Source organism: Amblyomma americanum, chromosome 11 (assembly GCF_052857255.1).
Source record: "Amblyomma americanum isolate KBUSLIRL-KWMA chromosome 11, ASM5285725v1, whole genome shotgun sequence".
Lineage (NCBI taxonomy): Eukaryota > Metazoa > Arthropoda > Arachnida > Ixodida > Ixodidae > Amblyomma > Amblyomma americanum.
Genome location: NC_135507.1, coordinates 2,174,759 through 2,192,645, shown reverse-complemented (window position 1 = coordinate 2,192,645; position 17,887 = coordinate 2,174,759). Strand labels below are relative to the sequence as shown.

The following is a 17,887-nucleotide window of genomic DNA, read 5'->3' as shown; positions in this document are numbered from 1 at the left end:
CTCCACAAATTCTATGAGGAGGCCGCGCTGCAACATGAGCCCCCCCCCCCCACGGGCAAAATTTCTGGCTATGCCACTGGTCGGGGGGCAAACTGCCTACTGTGTAATGATGTCCCAGAGATGTGATAATTTTTTCAGTCATGGCCACAAACAGTGTCCTTTGACCATGCAGGCCAAGGGGAAGCCATCTATGAGATTGGTGTGGAGGACGGGGGCCTGCTGGTGGGTCTGAGCCAGACTGAAATGGCCGCTTCCTTGGCCACCCTGGAGTGCATGGCCACCAAGCTGGGTGCTTCGCTCACTGTCCTGCGTGAACGTACCACCGGCAACGCCCGCAAGGCTGCTGAGGTAGGAAGGAAGCGGCAGCTTGTGCTGCTCAAGGGGCTGGTGTCTGACGTCTTGAAGCTACACCAGAGCTTGGTGGGGCACAAGGGGCAAAGCTGTGGGGTGGCGGGGCCTTGTCACATTGCACTAAGTGTCACAGCGGTAATTGATGACAGGTCCTGCAGCAGCCAGCTCTTTGTCAAGCTCAAAAGCTCCATGTGGTGCATTTTTTGAAAATTTGCACATATCAAAATTAGGCAGAAATAATTAACCTTCATCAGCGGGAGTGACAATAGTACTACCTAACTAAGTGACCGCCAAACTGCCCAACCACATTCTTATAGAGTTACACCCACTTATAACAATACTGGTTATAACAATATATCGGATGTAATAATGGCCAGTCGCATCACCATCAGCTTTACCATGTGTTCTATGGTAAAATTACCCGCTTATAGCAATGCTGTCATAGCATATTATCGGTTATAACAATTAAATCTGGTCATTGAGTGTCAACAATAAAAGGAACAAACACATGGAAACGCTACAACCACACCAGCAAAACCACATTTACAACACAAAAGCACTTGTGTGTGGAGCCGACCGACGAGCCGAGCCGGCGCAGCGGCGTTGCGAAAGAATCCGTGACCATGCACTCGGAGTCACCGCCGCCGGGTGAGTTGAGGATGCTTTCTTGTTGCAGCGACGCAGGCAGGAGAAATGACGTATGCGTTCCTCTGTGCAAAAGGCCCATGCAGAGAAGAAAGTAGGGAGCGTGATGGGGAGCCCTGGTGGAGCCATTATTAACTTTTATGAGGGGTGCGCCGCTCACAGAAAGAAAACGTGCCGGCGCGTTTTTCTTTGTTTTTGCATTCCTAGCTACGACTGGCACCGGCAGCGCGTGTGTTGTCCCATCTTCCCTAGTTCTTCGGTAACTTGGCCACGGTCCTCACTTCACAGATTTCACATCTCCCAAGAGCAGGCATCACCGCGTCAGGCAAGTTGCTCTGTTGCAGCATTGGCCACACACACCATATGCGTACCCTCAATCAGTCGCTGCGGTGCACGCACGTTGCCAGCGTGGTTTTTGTCAGCTGTCAGAGCACCTTTGGTGTTATGTACGCTTTTTGGATTTCCTGTAAGCATTTCTTCCGGAAAGTGGAGTTGAAGCTTCTACCAATGTGCTTTTATCATCGGTAAAAGATGATGATTGCAGCCTGTCGATCGAAGAATTCTTGCACGCTGACGATGCAGTCGTGACATATGAAAACCTCACCGACGAGACAATCATGGTAACTGTCATCGGCGCGGACAGCAACGAACAGGAACCTTTGCAAGTTGTAATTAATGGTAAAAGCTCGTAATTCAACCTAAATTAATTGGGAAATCCATATAATTCGAACTGCCTGCACAGTTCAGGCCAACACCCATGTTAGTCTATGCCGTCGCACGCTCGCTAATTCAGACATTACCTATCTCGCACCGAATAATTCGAACGGGATCCAAAATGGAGGCTACTTCCAGGTACGACTAGCACGGCAAGCGATTGGCCAAATAACCCTGTTAAAACCTGATTTCTATGCTGCAGAGTCATTCGTGCACTTCAGACGTGTGTATGCCAGGCGTGATGACAACAGCCCCGTCTTGGAATCAGTCAGACCTCATAATTTCGATTTCGCTTTTTGAGCTTCGAGCAAGCCTATAGCAGCCATCTAACCAAGCCCTGCTGCGCACCGTTTCGGGTGCTGATTGGCGCGATCGCATTCGTCCGCGTGGTTCTCTCTCTGGTTCTTCCAGTGAGCCGAAACTGCACGCTTGTCATGTGCCGTTTGCTGTTGGTGCAGTGAAACCTCCTCACACGCGACGCTGCCGCTCGTGAGGTGTGTGACACAGTAGCGGTGGAGCTCCAGCGCTTGCGCATCGCACCGTGAACGTTGTTGGGGAGGCCCTTACCGCATTTGAGCAGTTCACCTTCAACGCTTCCGACAGTATGCATGCAGTAAAGCATTTGTGAAAATGCAAAAAAAAAAAGAAATAATAATAATTGCGCGATGTTCTCATCTCAAAAGCAAGCAACCATTGTCCAGTCTTTCACTAAACAAATACAGTCAATTCTTGTTAGTTTTTCACGATCATTTGAACATTTTTTCGGTCCCCTGAAGTTCAAATTAAAGAGCTTTTACAAGCATCAGAACAATCAAACCCCCTCCTGGTCTTTCCTGTCAATAAATGCTCAAAAGTTTGCCATCCTTTCTTTTTTTTTGGCAGCACCTGGTTATAAGAATTATCGGTTATACCGGTGGTATTTTCATGGCACTTCAATATTGTTTTAAGTGGGTTTGACTGTATTGCAAAATTACCAAAAGCTATTGGCTGCAGTTGTTCTGACAACGCGGATAGTTGCCAAGGTGCGGTGTGTAACAGGGCAACAGCCTTGCTGGGCAGTGTTTAGATGTGTGTCTTTGCTGAATTGCCTTTTCGCATCATCGCTGCATTGGCTTTGTGTAGAGGGCTCAGCATGTGCTCCCGCTGTCTGTGTTTCATCCCCCCACAGTATTTGCATTCTTTTATCATGTTAGGCTTGAGGCCACACTTTTGAGTAGACCCATTGAGGTGAATTGTTACACAGTCTTTGAAAGGTCTGTTGGCTGAGCTGTGATCGGTGCAAGGCTACTATGAGCCATTATTGCGAAATGCCAAGCTGTACTGGGACATAATTAAATGTGGCAGAGCTGAGTGCAGTGTTGCCCATTTGCTGTTAGACCAAACGAAGTACCTTTCGTCCTTAGGTGCTTGAGTGTTGTAGTCCTGACGCTGGAGAATTTCAGATGCATAGAGCAGTTGCTGAAGGTTTTTAGGAGGAGGCGGGCACTTGGAAGGCTGGCCGTCATTGTGAGCGGAGCATTGGTGTTGCTGTGTGTGACAGGTGCTGGTCCGCAAGGTTCCCGAGGACCAGCAGAGTATTGAGATCCGGGTGGCTGTGCTGGGCAGCGTAGATGTTGGCAAGAGCACCGTGCTGGGAGTGCTCACCCAGGGCGAGCTTGACAACGGGCGGGGCAGCGCACGTCTCAACCTTTTCCGGTCAGTAAGTTTTTTCTTTAATGAGGAAGCATTTAGGCTCTCTTGTAACAAAAAAATTCCGGCTTCTCCATAACAAAATTTCCTGATTGGTCAATTCCCTTGTGATGTCATCAGGGTCACCTGATCTCAGTTGACCTGTCAGAGAGTACTCCCTGATTGATTGAGGGAGGTCACGTAACCTTGTGACATCATCACAACGTGCCCACCATGGAAGGTGGCAACCTGCCCACTGGATAGTGAGCAAACTGCCCACCATTGCCAAATTCAATGCAGTTGCCACCTGCTCGCTATAGCGCTCTGCATGGAGCTTGATAAAAGCAACATTGGTCTCGCAGCCCCGCTGGTGACTGTGTCTGAGACAACCACCTGCCGGGGCAGTGGCAGTGGTGCACCCATGAGCCAGTAGGGGTGTGAGTACTCAACACCATTTGAGCACCAGTCATGGGGCACCACCTAAGGGCTAAATGCTATCACCCAAGTTTTTAGAGAGAAGCTTTTAGGTGTTTATTCCTGGATGCCACGGTGTAGTCATTGGCGTAGTCGGCTGCCACGGGAAGATCCCAGTGTGTGGCTAGCAGTGTAACATGCCAGTCATGAAGAGCTGCTCTCAGACCGGCTATCGTAATCGTCTGTCAATTTTTTTTACTGTGACAGCAGTGTTACTGTTATCCCCTGGGAATCTGATGTCTGTTCAAGTGGAGCCTCCAGCCCCTGCAAAGCCACCTCCCCAATGCATGCCTAATGGGCTGCCCACTCATCCACTGCCACCCCTGCCCACCTTTGGTGTACACAAGTGCCATTCATCACCCACCCGCCTCCACCCAATCCACGCAGCAGTGGAATGATACGGCGCAGTCCAATTCAGAGATGCACTGGGAGAGCCCTCCGGGGCTTGGAAGTACCACCCTGCAACAGCGTTCACACCCCTTCCCACCCTCCTAGCTAGGTGGCTGCCCGTACTGTCACAGGTGTGAAGCCTCGGCCTAGAGTAAAAGTGTCAAAGTAATTATTGAAGGTAAACCCAACTACTTTACAGGATTGCTGCATCAGATGTCTGATTGTCGTCTTTCTTTTTTCTCTTGGGCATGGCTCGAAGGCCTTTATGCTGCTGCTTGGCTTAAGCACAAGCTGGTGACCTTGCGATTGTAATTACTATACCCTGTAAATACCTTACTCTAAAGCAATTTTCTTGATTTTGGAATGTGGTGCCACTGTTGTCATTGTGCAAGCAAACTGTCCCTGAGACATATGGTGCACTTTTTGCAGCTATAAGGCGTTATTTTTGGTTGACCTCAACTGACTGTGTGCAGATGGACAGCACTGAGCATCTCACTGATGCTTGTCCATGTCTGGAAATGAGCTGTGAGGTATGTTGTGTGAAAATAATTTCGACAAGCATGTCTGGAAATGAGCTGTGAGGTATGCTGTGTGAAAATAATTTGGTCTCCACGGTGCTGTGTGAGTAACCTGGCATTCTGTAAATATGGTTGCTGAGGTGGCTGGTGTTTCCTCTCCCTCAAGCAGAAGCTCATGCCTTACTCGGGGTGGGTATGCAGGCATCTGCATGAGATCCAGACTGGCCACACGTCGTCCATCAGCAGGGAGATCCTGGGCTTCACCAGCCAGGGGCAACCTGTCACATACGGCCGCTGCCGTAGTCCCGAGGAGCTGTGTGAGCGGTCGGCCAAGCTCATCACCTTCATTGACCTGGCCGGACACCACAAGTACCTGCGCACCACTGTCTTCGGTCTCACCGGTGTGTAGTTGTTTGCTTGGTAGGCAGATTATAGCAGTAGCTAATGAGAAGGGATATGTTAGAGGTTTAGAATTCTGGGCCAGTCGGATAAAGAGCGCAAAGATTATAAATTGCATACATATAGGGAAGAGATGTCCATCTTGTCCACTCTTCTCACTTAGTGTCTTCTCTTTTTCACTTCCTGGTCTTTTCAAAGAAGGAAATGGCAGCAAAGTGGAGACATAAACAGTGCCAACGCCTTTTTGATTTGTTTTTATCAGGCATAAGTGCAAACATCACGATCACATCTGGGGACAAAAAGAAAAGCCTTTCAGTTTAGTTCAAGCTCGAGCCTGTGCACCGCTCTAGAGTGAAAAAGCTGTTTCTTTTTTCCAGCAGCTCAGGACTTGCTCACAATCCAACATCACCGTTTTACTTGGAGTAAAATCTCAGGCAGTTCAGCCCTTTCAGGATCGGAAAAAAATATCTGAATCATCTAGGCTACCTCACTGCAGGAATGCACGCATGCTGACCCATGTTTTGTTGCCATAGGCGATTGTGCTATCAGTCCTCTTTCGTGGTTGAAGGTCTCTCGCTTTCTGCTTCGAAGACGTTCGCGTTCTTGGCTGTTGGCTGCAGTACTTGTGGAAGGTTCCACCGATGTTGGTGCCATTGTGTTAGGTCATAGCAACATAGTTAGCAAGTGAAGTTTTCAGAGGTGAGTCAAACTAGTCATTCCATTTGAGCACCGGGTGATATATAGCTTTCATGCTACTAGTGTGCACACACTGATTGGTCCCGACGTGGCAAGTTTGCACCCACCTCACTGGCATGTGGCACCGCCTGGCACCCTCAAGGCAATTCTTGTGTCGATGTCCACATATACTTCGTTGTCTGTTGGCACGCGCCGGAAGCTCCTCCTTCGTCCGCTGCCTAGTGTGTCCCTTTTGTGATGCCCAGTAGATCTGCCTTCGCAGCATCCTTATTGAGTGATATAATTTAAAACCCTGTGTAGTTGGCTCAGCTCAGATTGATGATATTGTAACGTGGCAGCCAACTGAAGAATGAGACGAGATGACTGATGGCAGTGAAATGATTTAATGACTGCTGGCCTAGTGCGAGTGCTCCGTCCCACGCCATTGCCAGCTTCTTCTTCTTCTTCGTTACACTACCCAGGGCCACCAAGCGATCATCCCGATCTCAAATAGAAGAAGACACCGACGAAGGGACATGCAAAATGGTGATGGGCACCAGCAGCAGCACTGCAGAAATGGCAAGATGATGAAGTGGTAGCCACCATGATGACAGAGATGAGCAAATGAGTCCCGGTACACAAAGCTTCTGGGCCGCAGGTTTCTGGGAGCCAAAGGCCGAGGCCATAGGACACGCCAAACAGTATGGGCAGGGGAATGGTGTCCTCACATAGGTGGGGCCCTTGCATCGGGTACAGTTCGTTATGTCGGGTGGTATGGGCGGGCGTGCGAGGGGGAGGGGGAGCAACAGTGAGGTGGGCGACGCAAGCCAAGAACTCATGGCCGACTATCACGACTGACACAGGACGCCGAAGGCTGCCTCTCGTAGGGTGATAATTTCACAATAGCATCCTTTCTTTCTTGTAAATTTTCTCGAGTTTGTAGTCTCTGTGCCTTGTTCTGTGGTCTTTTCATTGACTACCTTAGGATAGTGGCAGTGGCTTTCATCATTCCTTGTGGAACAGCCAGGGCACGAAGAAGCATGGGTTGTGAAGTATTTGCTAGGCGGGGCTGATTTGAAAAGCTGCATGCATGGGGCATGTAAATTGTAATGAAAGGTGTAACTGCTCAAAAGGGTTAGGACAACCTGAAAGAACGCACGCGACACTTAGAAATGCAGACTGTATCAGTATGAACCAACTAGCCGGGCAAATCTTGTTTGCAACTTACGTGAATTCTACTGGGAACGGTTTCATGTCCCTAACTTTTGCACTGTGATGTGAGTGTGTTCATATTACAGGCATACTGAATGACAGTGTCACTGTGCTAAGAATGCTTTCATAAATATACTAATTCTGCTTCTTATGACCCATCATTGACATAAGGATGACTCATTGACAAGGTTGTAATACTGTATACAAGTGATGTTGTAAAATAAACATGGCACTGTTGAAGAGTTGGGATCAGTCATCTCCTTTGGCGGGCATCATACAAAGCCTCCAAATGGTGGCACCCCTGAGTAACTTTTGCGTCCACTCCCTCCTTCCCTCCTGTGTGCAGGGCACAGCCCACACTTTGTCATGCTGGTGGTGAATGCCTCAGGTGGCCTCACCGGCACAGGCCGTGACCATCTGCTACTCGCCCTTGCCCTCCAGGTCGGTGCTGTGCCACCTGCCATTGTGCCCTTCACAGCAGCCACAATGCTATACTATGGTGTTGACCACATTTGCCCCAGTAGTCTAGACTTTTCTTTCTTTTTTTTTTCGATGTGCATTTATTTTTCCATGTTCCTTTACCACCACCAAACATCATTGAGGCCATGGCAGTGATATTCATCCTAGGGACTCAAAAAAAAAAAAATAGACACCACTGGTTATTGCTGCTGCTGAGGAGGGTAGCCAATTTATGGCAGAAAGGAAAAACTGGCCTTGTTGCCCAGGTGCCCCTGGCCATTGTGGTGAACAAGGTGGACACGGTGGGGTCGGCAACACTGGCAAAGACACTGGCCCAGCTGCATAGTTTGCTCAAGGTAAGGCCCCGCTTCCTGTCTCACCAAGTTGACTCCACCCTGGAAACGCTTTCTTGGGGCATGCAGGGTGTACTGATGTCTAACTGCTGCCTCTGTCAGGTTATTTGTATCAGGTGGCAGGAAACGCAAAGGTTTCAGCATGGCACATGAAAGCAGCACAAGCCCTAGGGGAGCTTGAGACCAGAGTGGTGAAAGCTGTGATACCAACTTATATATGCTGTCAGATAGGGAGACCTGTTCAGGCGATGAAGGTAGTGGAGATGCAGTGGCACTGAAAACAAGGCTGTGTTTGCTGAGACAGTATTCCCTGTTTGAAGATCTAGTGCACTAAGAAACAGAATGTGAGTAACGTACGGTTATGAACATCATACTATGACTTCCTCGCAAATAGGAAGTGAGTTCTTTTCGATTTTTGCAGTAAGCTGTACTGTTGATTTTCTGTGAAAAAAACTCCTTAAGCCGTGGTTGGCGATGAAAAAGGAAATTAAGGGGCTAAACACTGCCTTGAATGACATGGCTTTCATCGCAAATAGTGTTGTGTGGAAGCTCTTGCCGGGTGGACCAAGAAATTAAATTGCAGTTGCTCTCCTTGACATGCTGTGTGCGACGTTGGTACTGAGAAGCGACAACGCAGAAATGAAACGGAACAGAGAACACATAAGTGCATGCACTGTTTTGTGTTTTGATTAGGGGTGTGCAAATGTTTGAAATTTTGATTATGATTGTTATTCAATTCATATGCGTATTCAAGGAATTGATAACCAAGAATTTCCGAATATTCGAAAATATTCTAATGTATTCTACACTGATCAAATGCCACCCCGACTTTCATAAATCCGCCCATGGCAAAATCACAGTATCTGGGCAAATAATCGAAAATTTGAAACTAAAGTCTCAAGAAAACAGTGCAAAAATTACCTCTTTGCTTTCTTCTCTTGTCATCTATCGTGTGGACCAGACACATTCAGACGCTGCTAGGCTTGGGTTTCATGCGAAATTCTGCAAATGGGCTTTCTCACATATGGATGCGAACAAGGTGGCTGAATACCTGCTTCAAGTAGTCGCAAGACGAAACCGCGCATTTTTTTGTTCGATACTTCCATAATGTTGTGAGTACTGAACACACACACCCATAGCACTCATCCTGTCGCTTTTACAACTTTTCTAGCATGAGCTCCGCCGCATCGTGTTGGTTAACTATGATATACGGGAAAGCTCACTTGTGGGATATCACATGGTGGCTCCGAATTGGGGTTGGTGTCAAGGTGCCACTGGCAGGGCAAGCAAATGAGTAAAAATCCCATCTAATCATTGCATGGTGCATTGCAACTTGCACATCTCCGATATGCCGTAATGGCAGGTATGACAACAATAGGAGCGCTCTCGTCGATAGGCAAAAAAATAGCGTGGCCACGTAGTTTAACCGCAGTGAAAGCGGCTGTCCGAACCCACCTGTGTGCCGCTCTCAGACACCGACTGGCTCATCGTTGGTCGTTTCTTTTCCTTTTTTGCAGCAGTCTCGCCATTTCGATAACAACTTTTGTTCCCCTCACACTCATTGTTCTGTTCACGTGATGAGACAAGCTACTCATGGGAAGAACAAAAGCTTCATTGCTGCCCAAGTATCGCCTTTGAAAGGCCATAAACTATTTGGAAAATAAATAAGGGCAACAAAATTTTTCTAGTCATCTTTTTCTGTTATTTTTTCATACTAAACAGATATTCGATATTTGATTCAATGTTTGAAGGAATTTTTTTTTTTTTCATATTCATATTCGATTCGTATTTTAAAATTTCTGTATTGGCACACTCCTAGTTTGGTACTTCGGTGCTTCTTTGTTTGTTTTGTTTTTTTGTCAAGAATACTGAATGACTGTCACCTCTTAATAAATTTAATCAAGCGAGCTCATGCATCAGCTCATTAGTGTTGAGGGCACTGTTGAGGACACGAGATGGTTCTGTATTGTGTGTTGAATCTCATTCCAAGATTGTGATGGCATAGTTTTAGAGCACTGTAGGGCTTAGTTTAGTGTATTGACATAGTGCAGGGCTAACATAGGCAAACAAACGGGGAAAAAATGAGCAACAGCTGAAGGACAGTGCCATACAAAAGGAACTGAAAAGAAATTGAGGAGTTTTAGTTGCTATCCAGCACTGCGCTCTGTCCTTCCTCCACTGGAAGTATTTCTTCACTGGTTCCACCATGTCAGACATGCACCAACTAACCCGCTCCACCACCCTGTAAAAGTGCAGGGTTAAGTTTCAATGAAAAACGTGGCACAGACACAAAGAGAAAAAACTTGCAGGACAAAATTGCATTTCTCTGTGTCCATGTTCTGTTTTTTCCAGAGTTGGAATTTTTTTCAGAATCAGAATCTATTTAAATACACATCTTTCCTCACTTCAGGATTATATGCAGGAAGAGGTCCCAAATTTCAAGACTGAAATGGGACCAAAACTTAGCGCTTTCCGAAACAGAAGTTTAGTGTGCAGTACCAACTAGTGTCCTGTTTTGTAACTCAGTTGAACCTTGTGTAGGGCCCCGGCTGCAAGAAGCTGCCGCTGGAAGTGCTGAGTGAGGATGACGCACTGACGGCGGCAGCCCGGGTGCGTGAGGGCAGCGTGGTGCCTGTGTTTCTGGTGTCCTGTGTGCACGGGGATGGCCTACGCCTGCTGTACACGTTCCTCAATGTGCTGCCACCGGGGCATGGACCCAAGGAGCGCGACGGCCTGATGCGTCTCGCCCCAGAGTTCCAGGCAAGGACTGCTCTTTGCCAATACACAGCCGCAAATAAACTGATCGATGGGGAATCCTGTTACGGGTGATGTCAGCAAAGCTTTCATCATTTAATCTTTTTTTATGATTTATTTACGACGCTGCTAGCCCCAACGTAGGGGTCATAGCGAGGTGGGATTTACAACAGTAATCACCAGGATATATGTCAAACAGTCGTCGTCATCATCATCAGCAGCAGCTTGCCTACACATACTGCAGGACAAGGGCCAGGATACATGTCAAATAGTCATCATCAGCAGCAGCAGCTTGCCTACGCACACTGCAGGACGAGGGCCTCTCCCATTCCATATCTCTCCAATTAATCCTGTCCTGTGCTAGCTGCAGCCACCCTGTCCCCGCAAACTTCTTAATCTCATCCGCCCACCTAACTTTCTGCCGCCCCCTGCTACTCTTCTCTTTCCTCGGGATCAAGTCCGTTACCCTCAATCACTGCAGCGGTGATTTTCGTAGTCCTAACCTCTGTGCGGTGTGGCCCGCCGGTGGGCCACCTTTAATTTTCCTGGGTGTGTCGTGACAATATACAGCTACAATGCACGGGGAGCTGCGGTGAAGCCAACATCTTGGAACTGCCAATAGGTGCCAACAGCTACATGGCAGGTGCACTTTCCTCAGGCTCTTCGATAAATCAGAGCTGGCCCACAGATTCATCCCTCAACTCAGTATTCGTTGCCGCACAGCATGAATGCACGTCGCCGGTGACCCATGACGCAGTGAACATGTTAAGCATCATTGGTTATCTTGCCTTTGCGTTGCATGCCCCGCCCCAGCCCATTTCTTCCTCTTGACTTTGACTAGGATGTCATTAACCTGCATTTGATCCCTCACCCACTGACAGCATTGAAAAGGATGCCAAAGGTAAAGTGAAAGAGATTAGTGAAGAGTCAGTGAATTCGAGAAAACCAAACCACCAGCAACAGATCACATACTAAGCTAACGCCTGAAATTTATATACATCACCTACTTCTACCCACTTGCTGTCAAGGTTGTTCAACATGGCTGCTGAACAGGAAAAGAAAAAAATGGTGCTTAAGGGAAGACATTGGCCTGATGAAAAGTGAGAATTTTGATTTTTCCAAAAATCACATATTCAAGATCAATGCATTCTAAACTTCCTGTCTAAAAAGTTTCAGCGTCTAAATTCGACCTCCAACTACTGAAAATATCCATATAAAGTTGAAACTCGATATAACGAAGTAGTACTTGTCGGAAAAAACTTCGTTATATCGTGAACTTTGCTGCATCGAGGTTTTTGTTTTTCAGTGGTGCAAATGAAATCACACATTTCCTGTTCCTCTTTGCTTTGCCCACATGCGTTCATGAAGATGTTACAAACGATTTTCAAAAGAGCACCAAGCAAAACGAGCATCGAGAGTATTCCTGTAAAGCTTCGTTGCCTCGAAAATCGCACCAGTCGAAAGCCATTCGGTACTGCGAAAGTCCGTTAAAGGCGTCAAGCAACCCTACCAACCATCGGATGCTCTCGCAGGCTGACGGGAACGGGACGTGCAAGCAGGAGGTCCCCGCAAAATAGCGCAGCCAGTTTGGCTTTCTTAGTGCGCCATGTCATACAGTGTGCGCCTGCACCGGATGCGCCAACCACTATTTGGTTTACAGTGTTTAACGTCTCGAAGCGACATCAGCTATGAGGGGTTCCATTCTCGAGGGCTCCGGAAATTTCGACCAGCCAGGATTCTTAAATGTGCACTGACGTCGCGCAGTACTATCATGTGCAGTTCATATTGAGCGGGATAGTACATATGCCTTGCATTTTGCCTCCATCGAAACTCTCCACTCATTGTTGCACAGAAGTACGAGCACCACGACCAAAAAGGGAAAGAAATGACTGCCTCAGAGCTTCTTTGTGTGTCAACGAATGAAATGGACTTGGATTGGATTGACAACACTGCTGTAGACGTCGAAAAATCAAAAATGCCTATTTTGACGTCCATATGCCCTGGAGTGCCGTGGTGGGGACTTTTTTCCACCCTCCACGTTTTTTACAAATATACAATTTTTTAACTTTATGGAGTGGTGAAATTTGCCCAAATTTGCTTTTTGTGCTCGCGACAACTTCGTTGTATCAATACTGCTGTGCGAAAGTACTTTGTTAAATCTAGGGAAAAAACACATGCATTTCAATGGGAGCAAGAAACTGAACCGAAAAAAGTTTGTTGCGTCACAAACTTCGTTAAATCGAGGCTCGTTATATCGAGGTTCAACAGTAGTATTTCGTGCCTACGAAGCCCGGAAATGGCGATTTCGGTGCGAAATGCGGCAGGACTTCGTGCCCGTTGCTTCCGACGACTCTGTTTTGTCTTAGTTTTATTTGAAAGCAGGGCCCCTTCCCCGGTGCCTGGTATTGCTCACTACTGCAAAATATTTTTGGAACGTCCGCATTCCGTTTTATTTTTCGAGGCCTCTCCAACGAGCTCCGAATGGTTGGCACGCGCACTTCAAATATGATTTTCTCAGCTTCGTGTTTTTTGCAAATATGACTAGCCTTGCGGAAGTTTTTATTATTCTTTTATGGTGCAATTTCAGTTAATCTTATCCCGTTGAATTTTGAAAGAACTACTCCATGGAGCTATGCTGTTTTTGTTTGGCTGACTCAAACGTTTAAAATTTTGTGAACCATAATGTCGCCTAACTACATTTCATAATTTTGGTGCTTGGACAATATTCTACATTTTTATTTGGTGATGTACTTCAACAACAGTATAATTAGCATAGCTCCAGATGGCAGGTCTTTGGCTGCGGCTGCATTTCAGTCGGAACAAAGAAATTTAGAAAGTGTCTTAACGACCCATAAGAATTTAACTACCGTATAAGCGCGTGTAAAATTTCGGGGTGCGGCCCATACATGCGATTTACGAAAAAAAAAATTTTTTTTTTCAAGTGAAAGCAAACCAATCTGGAATGCGCGGCATTTATTTACCGTTCAGGCATCACTCACGGAGTCTTCAGACTCCGAGCTGGTGCTGTGTTCAGGTAAATGTTCAGCCCACAGAAAGTCGTCTTCGGTCCCGTCTGAACTGTTTGAAATTCCGGTCACTTTGAAACTCCGGGTTACAATGTCGGTCGACACGGAATTCCACGCGGACAAAATCCATCCAAGCACAGTCGCAAGCGGTGCCCTCTTAAGCCGCCCTGTCGGCGTCTTGTCGTGATTGCCATTGGCCATCCATTCCGAATACTGCCTTCGAAATTCAACCTTAAAAGGCCGATTGACGCTTACATCTAGGGGTTGCAGCATGCCGGTGAGGCCGCCCGGTATCACGGCCATGTCTGTGCGGATACCGCGCAGGCGTTCCTTAACCCTACCCGTCAAGTGATCGCGGAAGCTGTCCAAGACGAGGAGCGATCATCGGGCCAGCATGGCGCCTGGGCGCTTCTCCCAAACGCTTTTTACCCTGTCGAGCACAAGCTCATCGTTCATCCAGCCCTTTTCTTGGGCGCGAACTACAATTCCCTTGGGGAAAACGCCTTTAGGAATCGTTTTTCTTTTCAGGATGACATAGGGGGGTAGCTTCCGCCCGTCAGCGGTGACGCACAGCATAACGGTACACCGTTGGTGCTCCGCGCCGGTTGTCCGCACGAAAACACTCTTCTTTCCTTTCAGTTCAACTGTGCAGCTCTCGGGGCAGTCGAACCTCACGGGGGTCAGGTCGGCGTTCGCTATCTGCGAAAATATATGGTTGTGCTCACGACGCAGACCGATGACATACTTCTGAAAGCTGAGCACCTTGTCGGTGTAGTCGGGGGGCAGCCGCTGGCACAGCGTGGTCCTTCGCCGAAATGATAGGCCCTTCCTCTTCAGAAATCTTCGTACCCAGCCGGCACTAGCCTTGAAGTCCTCATGCGGTATGCTTTTAGCACGCGCCAAGGCTTGTGCCCTCACGCGCAGCATGTCCGTTGTCAACGCGTAGCCGTTGTTCCGCACTTCCATTGAATAGCATAGCAGCTCTTCTTCTAGCTCAGGAAATTTGCATGGCTTGCCTCGGAAAGCGCGCTTTTTGGAGCTGGTATTCTTCAACGCATCCCTTTGTCCGCACCACCGCCGGACACACTTCTCGTCCACGTCAAATTTTCTGCCCGCGGCACGCTTGCCGTGTTCGAGAGCGAAGTCCACTACTTTCAGTTTAAAGCCCGCCGTGTAGCTGTTGAGGTGCTTGCCCATCGTGCAACAATGACAATGCTCGGAGGCAGTTCATGAAAAAGTGAAGAACGACAGCGCACGAGAGCAACAACCATGCCGAGTGACCACGCTAACACAACCACCAAAAAACGCATGCTTTGACAGCCAGAACAGAACAAAGTTAGACCTGGCGATACCGATGCCGATACGGATAGCGGAAGTACAGTAGCAGAAGCTCGCGGCAGAAGAAAAGATGATGGTGATGACCCGCGGCCTTGGGCGCCATCCATGGGCGGCACCTCGAAGCTCCTGTGCGCATGTATTTCGAAGGCTATTCTTGCGTGTTTCCTGGAAAGTTTGGGTGCGGCCCTTACACGGCTTTTTTTTTTTTTTTCAAATATTTCCTTTGGGAATATGGGGTGCGGCCCTTACACGCGTTTATACGGTAATTAGGCTTGTTATTTTCTTATAATATGGAAAATAATTGAGATTTACTATAACTAATTATATTTTTGAAAACAGGAAGAAGAAACACATATAAGTGCCAAATTTTATTACGATATCTTTAATAATAAAGATGTTCATTTCAAGACCTGCATCTGTTTTTACTTTGAAATGCAATCAAGTGGAAGCATTTCAACGTTGAAACCAGGTGAAAATTTGACATATGTGACATTTTCTAGTACAATGGAACCCCGCCATTATTTTCCCAGGTACTGCATTTTCCTGTTGTAAGCCAGTCCTGCTGTAGATCTTGGAAACCCATGCATTAACAAGCTCTGCTGCTAAATCGTAATTGTTGAAGCAGTCCCGCATGCTATGTTGAGAACGTCACTGTGCGATGTGGTGCTTTAGCTTGTGGTGGCGTTATTACATTTAGCAGCTGCAGCACTGAAACGACACGCTGGCCAAAATGGAATTGTCTGCACTCCACCAATTCTTGATCATCATGGTATTCAGTGGCCCCCAGTGCACTGGCCCTCGCTGGCATCTCACACACTCACGGGGGGCTGTTGGTGTATCTCCTTTGCTGCTGTGACGAGAGCGACTGAAGGCTCAAAAATGAAGCTGTGCCACGAGTGTTGGCACATGGGAAGCAGTACGAGGCGCTTTTTTCCATCCACCGTATTCCTTGTCTCATGCAGTTTGTAGACTTGAATGGATGAGGATTGTGAAGTAGTTGCACAGCAGATGTGCAAGCCATCCTCACTACTGCCTTCCTGCCACCGACAGCCTCTCGGGAAAATGGAGAGCCATTGCAAGGGTGTTCTATGCATGCAGAGCAATCATGACAGCCACAGAGCCTTGCAGATTCCAGAGAAGCATGCTGCACATTCAGGGAAAAAAAAAATGCAGTAGATGGTGATGTACAATTTTTCACGTGCTCTGTTCGGCTAGTGCATTTCCTGGCTGGTATGTTTTGTTTTTTTCATGGCCCAATAAAACATGCAGCAGCAGAGTTATACTGTATGACAGTGATCCCCCTGTTGTGTTGTGTAGAGAAAATACAAGCTGCATGCAAAAAATCTACCAAAAGCACATTCTTGCTTCGCATAGGTGGAGCATTACAGCTGTCAGTAAAGGATATCTCCATCCTTGGGCTTTTGCAATGAACACAGTGACAACAAATTGGCAGACTACGAGTCCCGTTGAAACACAACTAAAGAGAAATTTGTGTAAATTCTGGACAGTTTCCTGTGATGTGGTGCCGGTGACAGCCGGGTGTATGGAAACTTGTGATATGACACTGGCACCAACTTTGGAGGGAAGTGCTATCTTGTTGAGTCTGTGGCCATGTTCATCTCTGAGCTGGAACTTCTGGTAAAAGATTGCCTTTGTAGCTACTGCTTGACTTGGCTGTGCCCCTGTGCAGATTGACGAGACCTTCCAGGTGCCTGACGTGGGGCCTGTGGTTGGTGGCTTACTAACGCGGGGTGTGCTGCGAGAAAACGACCGACTCCTGGCGGGACCCAGCCATGACGGCAGCTTCCACCCAGTGCGGGTCAGTTGTCAGCATCTACTGTTGTGTACGGTGCCTGTGCTGTAGGGTATGCCTACGACTGTGTTTCTTGCACCGTGAATCTCTAAACCGGCTGTTCTCAAACTGATTTCCAGTGAACCCATACAGCGACCCGTGCAGCTTTGGGAAGTGCTCCATCCAGCTGTGGCACTGTGTCTGCGTTTGCAGGTGGTGTCAGTGCAGCGGCATCGGGTTCCATGCCGCCTCGTGCGTGCGGGTGAGAGTGCCACCCTGGCCTTGGCGACCAGTGCAGGGGCCTTGCTGAGGCGGGGCACAGTTCTGTGCAGCCCCGCAGACGTGAGGCCCACTGCCACGCGCCTCTTCCGTGCCCGTGTGCGAGTGCTCAACCACCCTGGCCGCCTGGCAGTGGGATTCCAGGCACTGGTGCAGGCTGGTGAGTGGGATGTCAAGCCTTTGTTTTAATCACGGTGGACATGCTGCTATGTTGTCTCGCAATAAAAGATGCCTAGGTCACTTGGAATCGCAAGTTTATCATACATTAATCTATAGCCTTTTACTCCATTTCCTGCCTTTTACCTATACTACCATCCTTGTTTCATTAAACCATCGATCTTAAACAGAGTACATACCATGTCAGCAATTTTCAACACACTGACCAACCTCTGAAAGGAGAAACTTGAAATGGGCAGTGCCAAGATAATTACATTGTGCTGAAGAGGACAAGTCAAATTTTTGGTTGGCATGATGCCTGTGTTGTGTTGCTGCTCATAAATATAAAATAAGAAAAAAAAAGTGTGGCTGCAATAGTTCCACATGTTTGCTTACCAGCCACAGTAGGGAACTTGTTATCAAGCAAAGCCACCTGCTTGTTGGTGACTGAAGGGAGCAGCTGGTAAATTTTTGGTGCGGAGCTCGTGACCCCTTGCCTCACCTGGACGCTGTCACTGGCTGGTACTGCTAATCAGGCTGACATGGTACTATACCATTTCCAAAAGCAGCCTCATGGACCTGAGAAAACAGTAGAGTGGAGTCCTGTAGAGAGAGTGCACCGTTAGGGTGGAGCTTAGGAGAGAACACAGTGTATACTAAAGAACGCAGTGTCTTTCTTTTTTT

The 17,887-nt window shown here is 47.7% G+C and overlaps 1 protein-coding gene across 3 annotated transcripts in view; it reads left to right on the top strand.

Moving 5' to 3' along the window:
• LOC144111157 (GTP-binding protein 2) overlaps positions 1-17,887 on the top strand; it is a 34,446-nt gene that overhangs the window by 7,467 nt on the left and 9,092 nt on the right. For all 3 annotated transcript variants that reach the window (XM_077644313.1, XM_077644315.1, XM_077644314.1), the window contains 8 exons: positions 173-348; positions 3,251-3,405; positions 4,962-5,161; positions 7,393-7,487; positions 7,772-7,861; positions 10,400-10,618; positions 16,667-16,795; positions 16,982-17,207. In XM_077644313.1, coding sequence (XP_077500439.1) covers positions 173-348; positions 3,251-3,405; positions 4,962-5,161; positions 7,393-7,487; positions 7,772-7,861; positions 10,400-10,618; positions 16,667-16,795; positions 16,982-17,207 — 1,290 coding nt within the window. The remainder of the gene's footprint in view (positions 1-172; positions 349-3,250; positions 3,406-4,961; positions 5,162-7,392; positions 7,488-7,771; positions 7,862-10,399; positions 10,619-16,666; positions 16,796-16,981; positions 17,208-17,887) is intronic.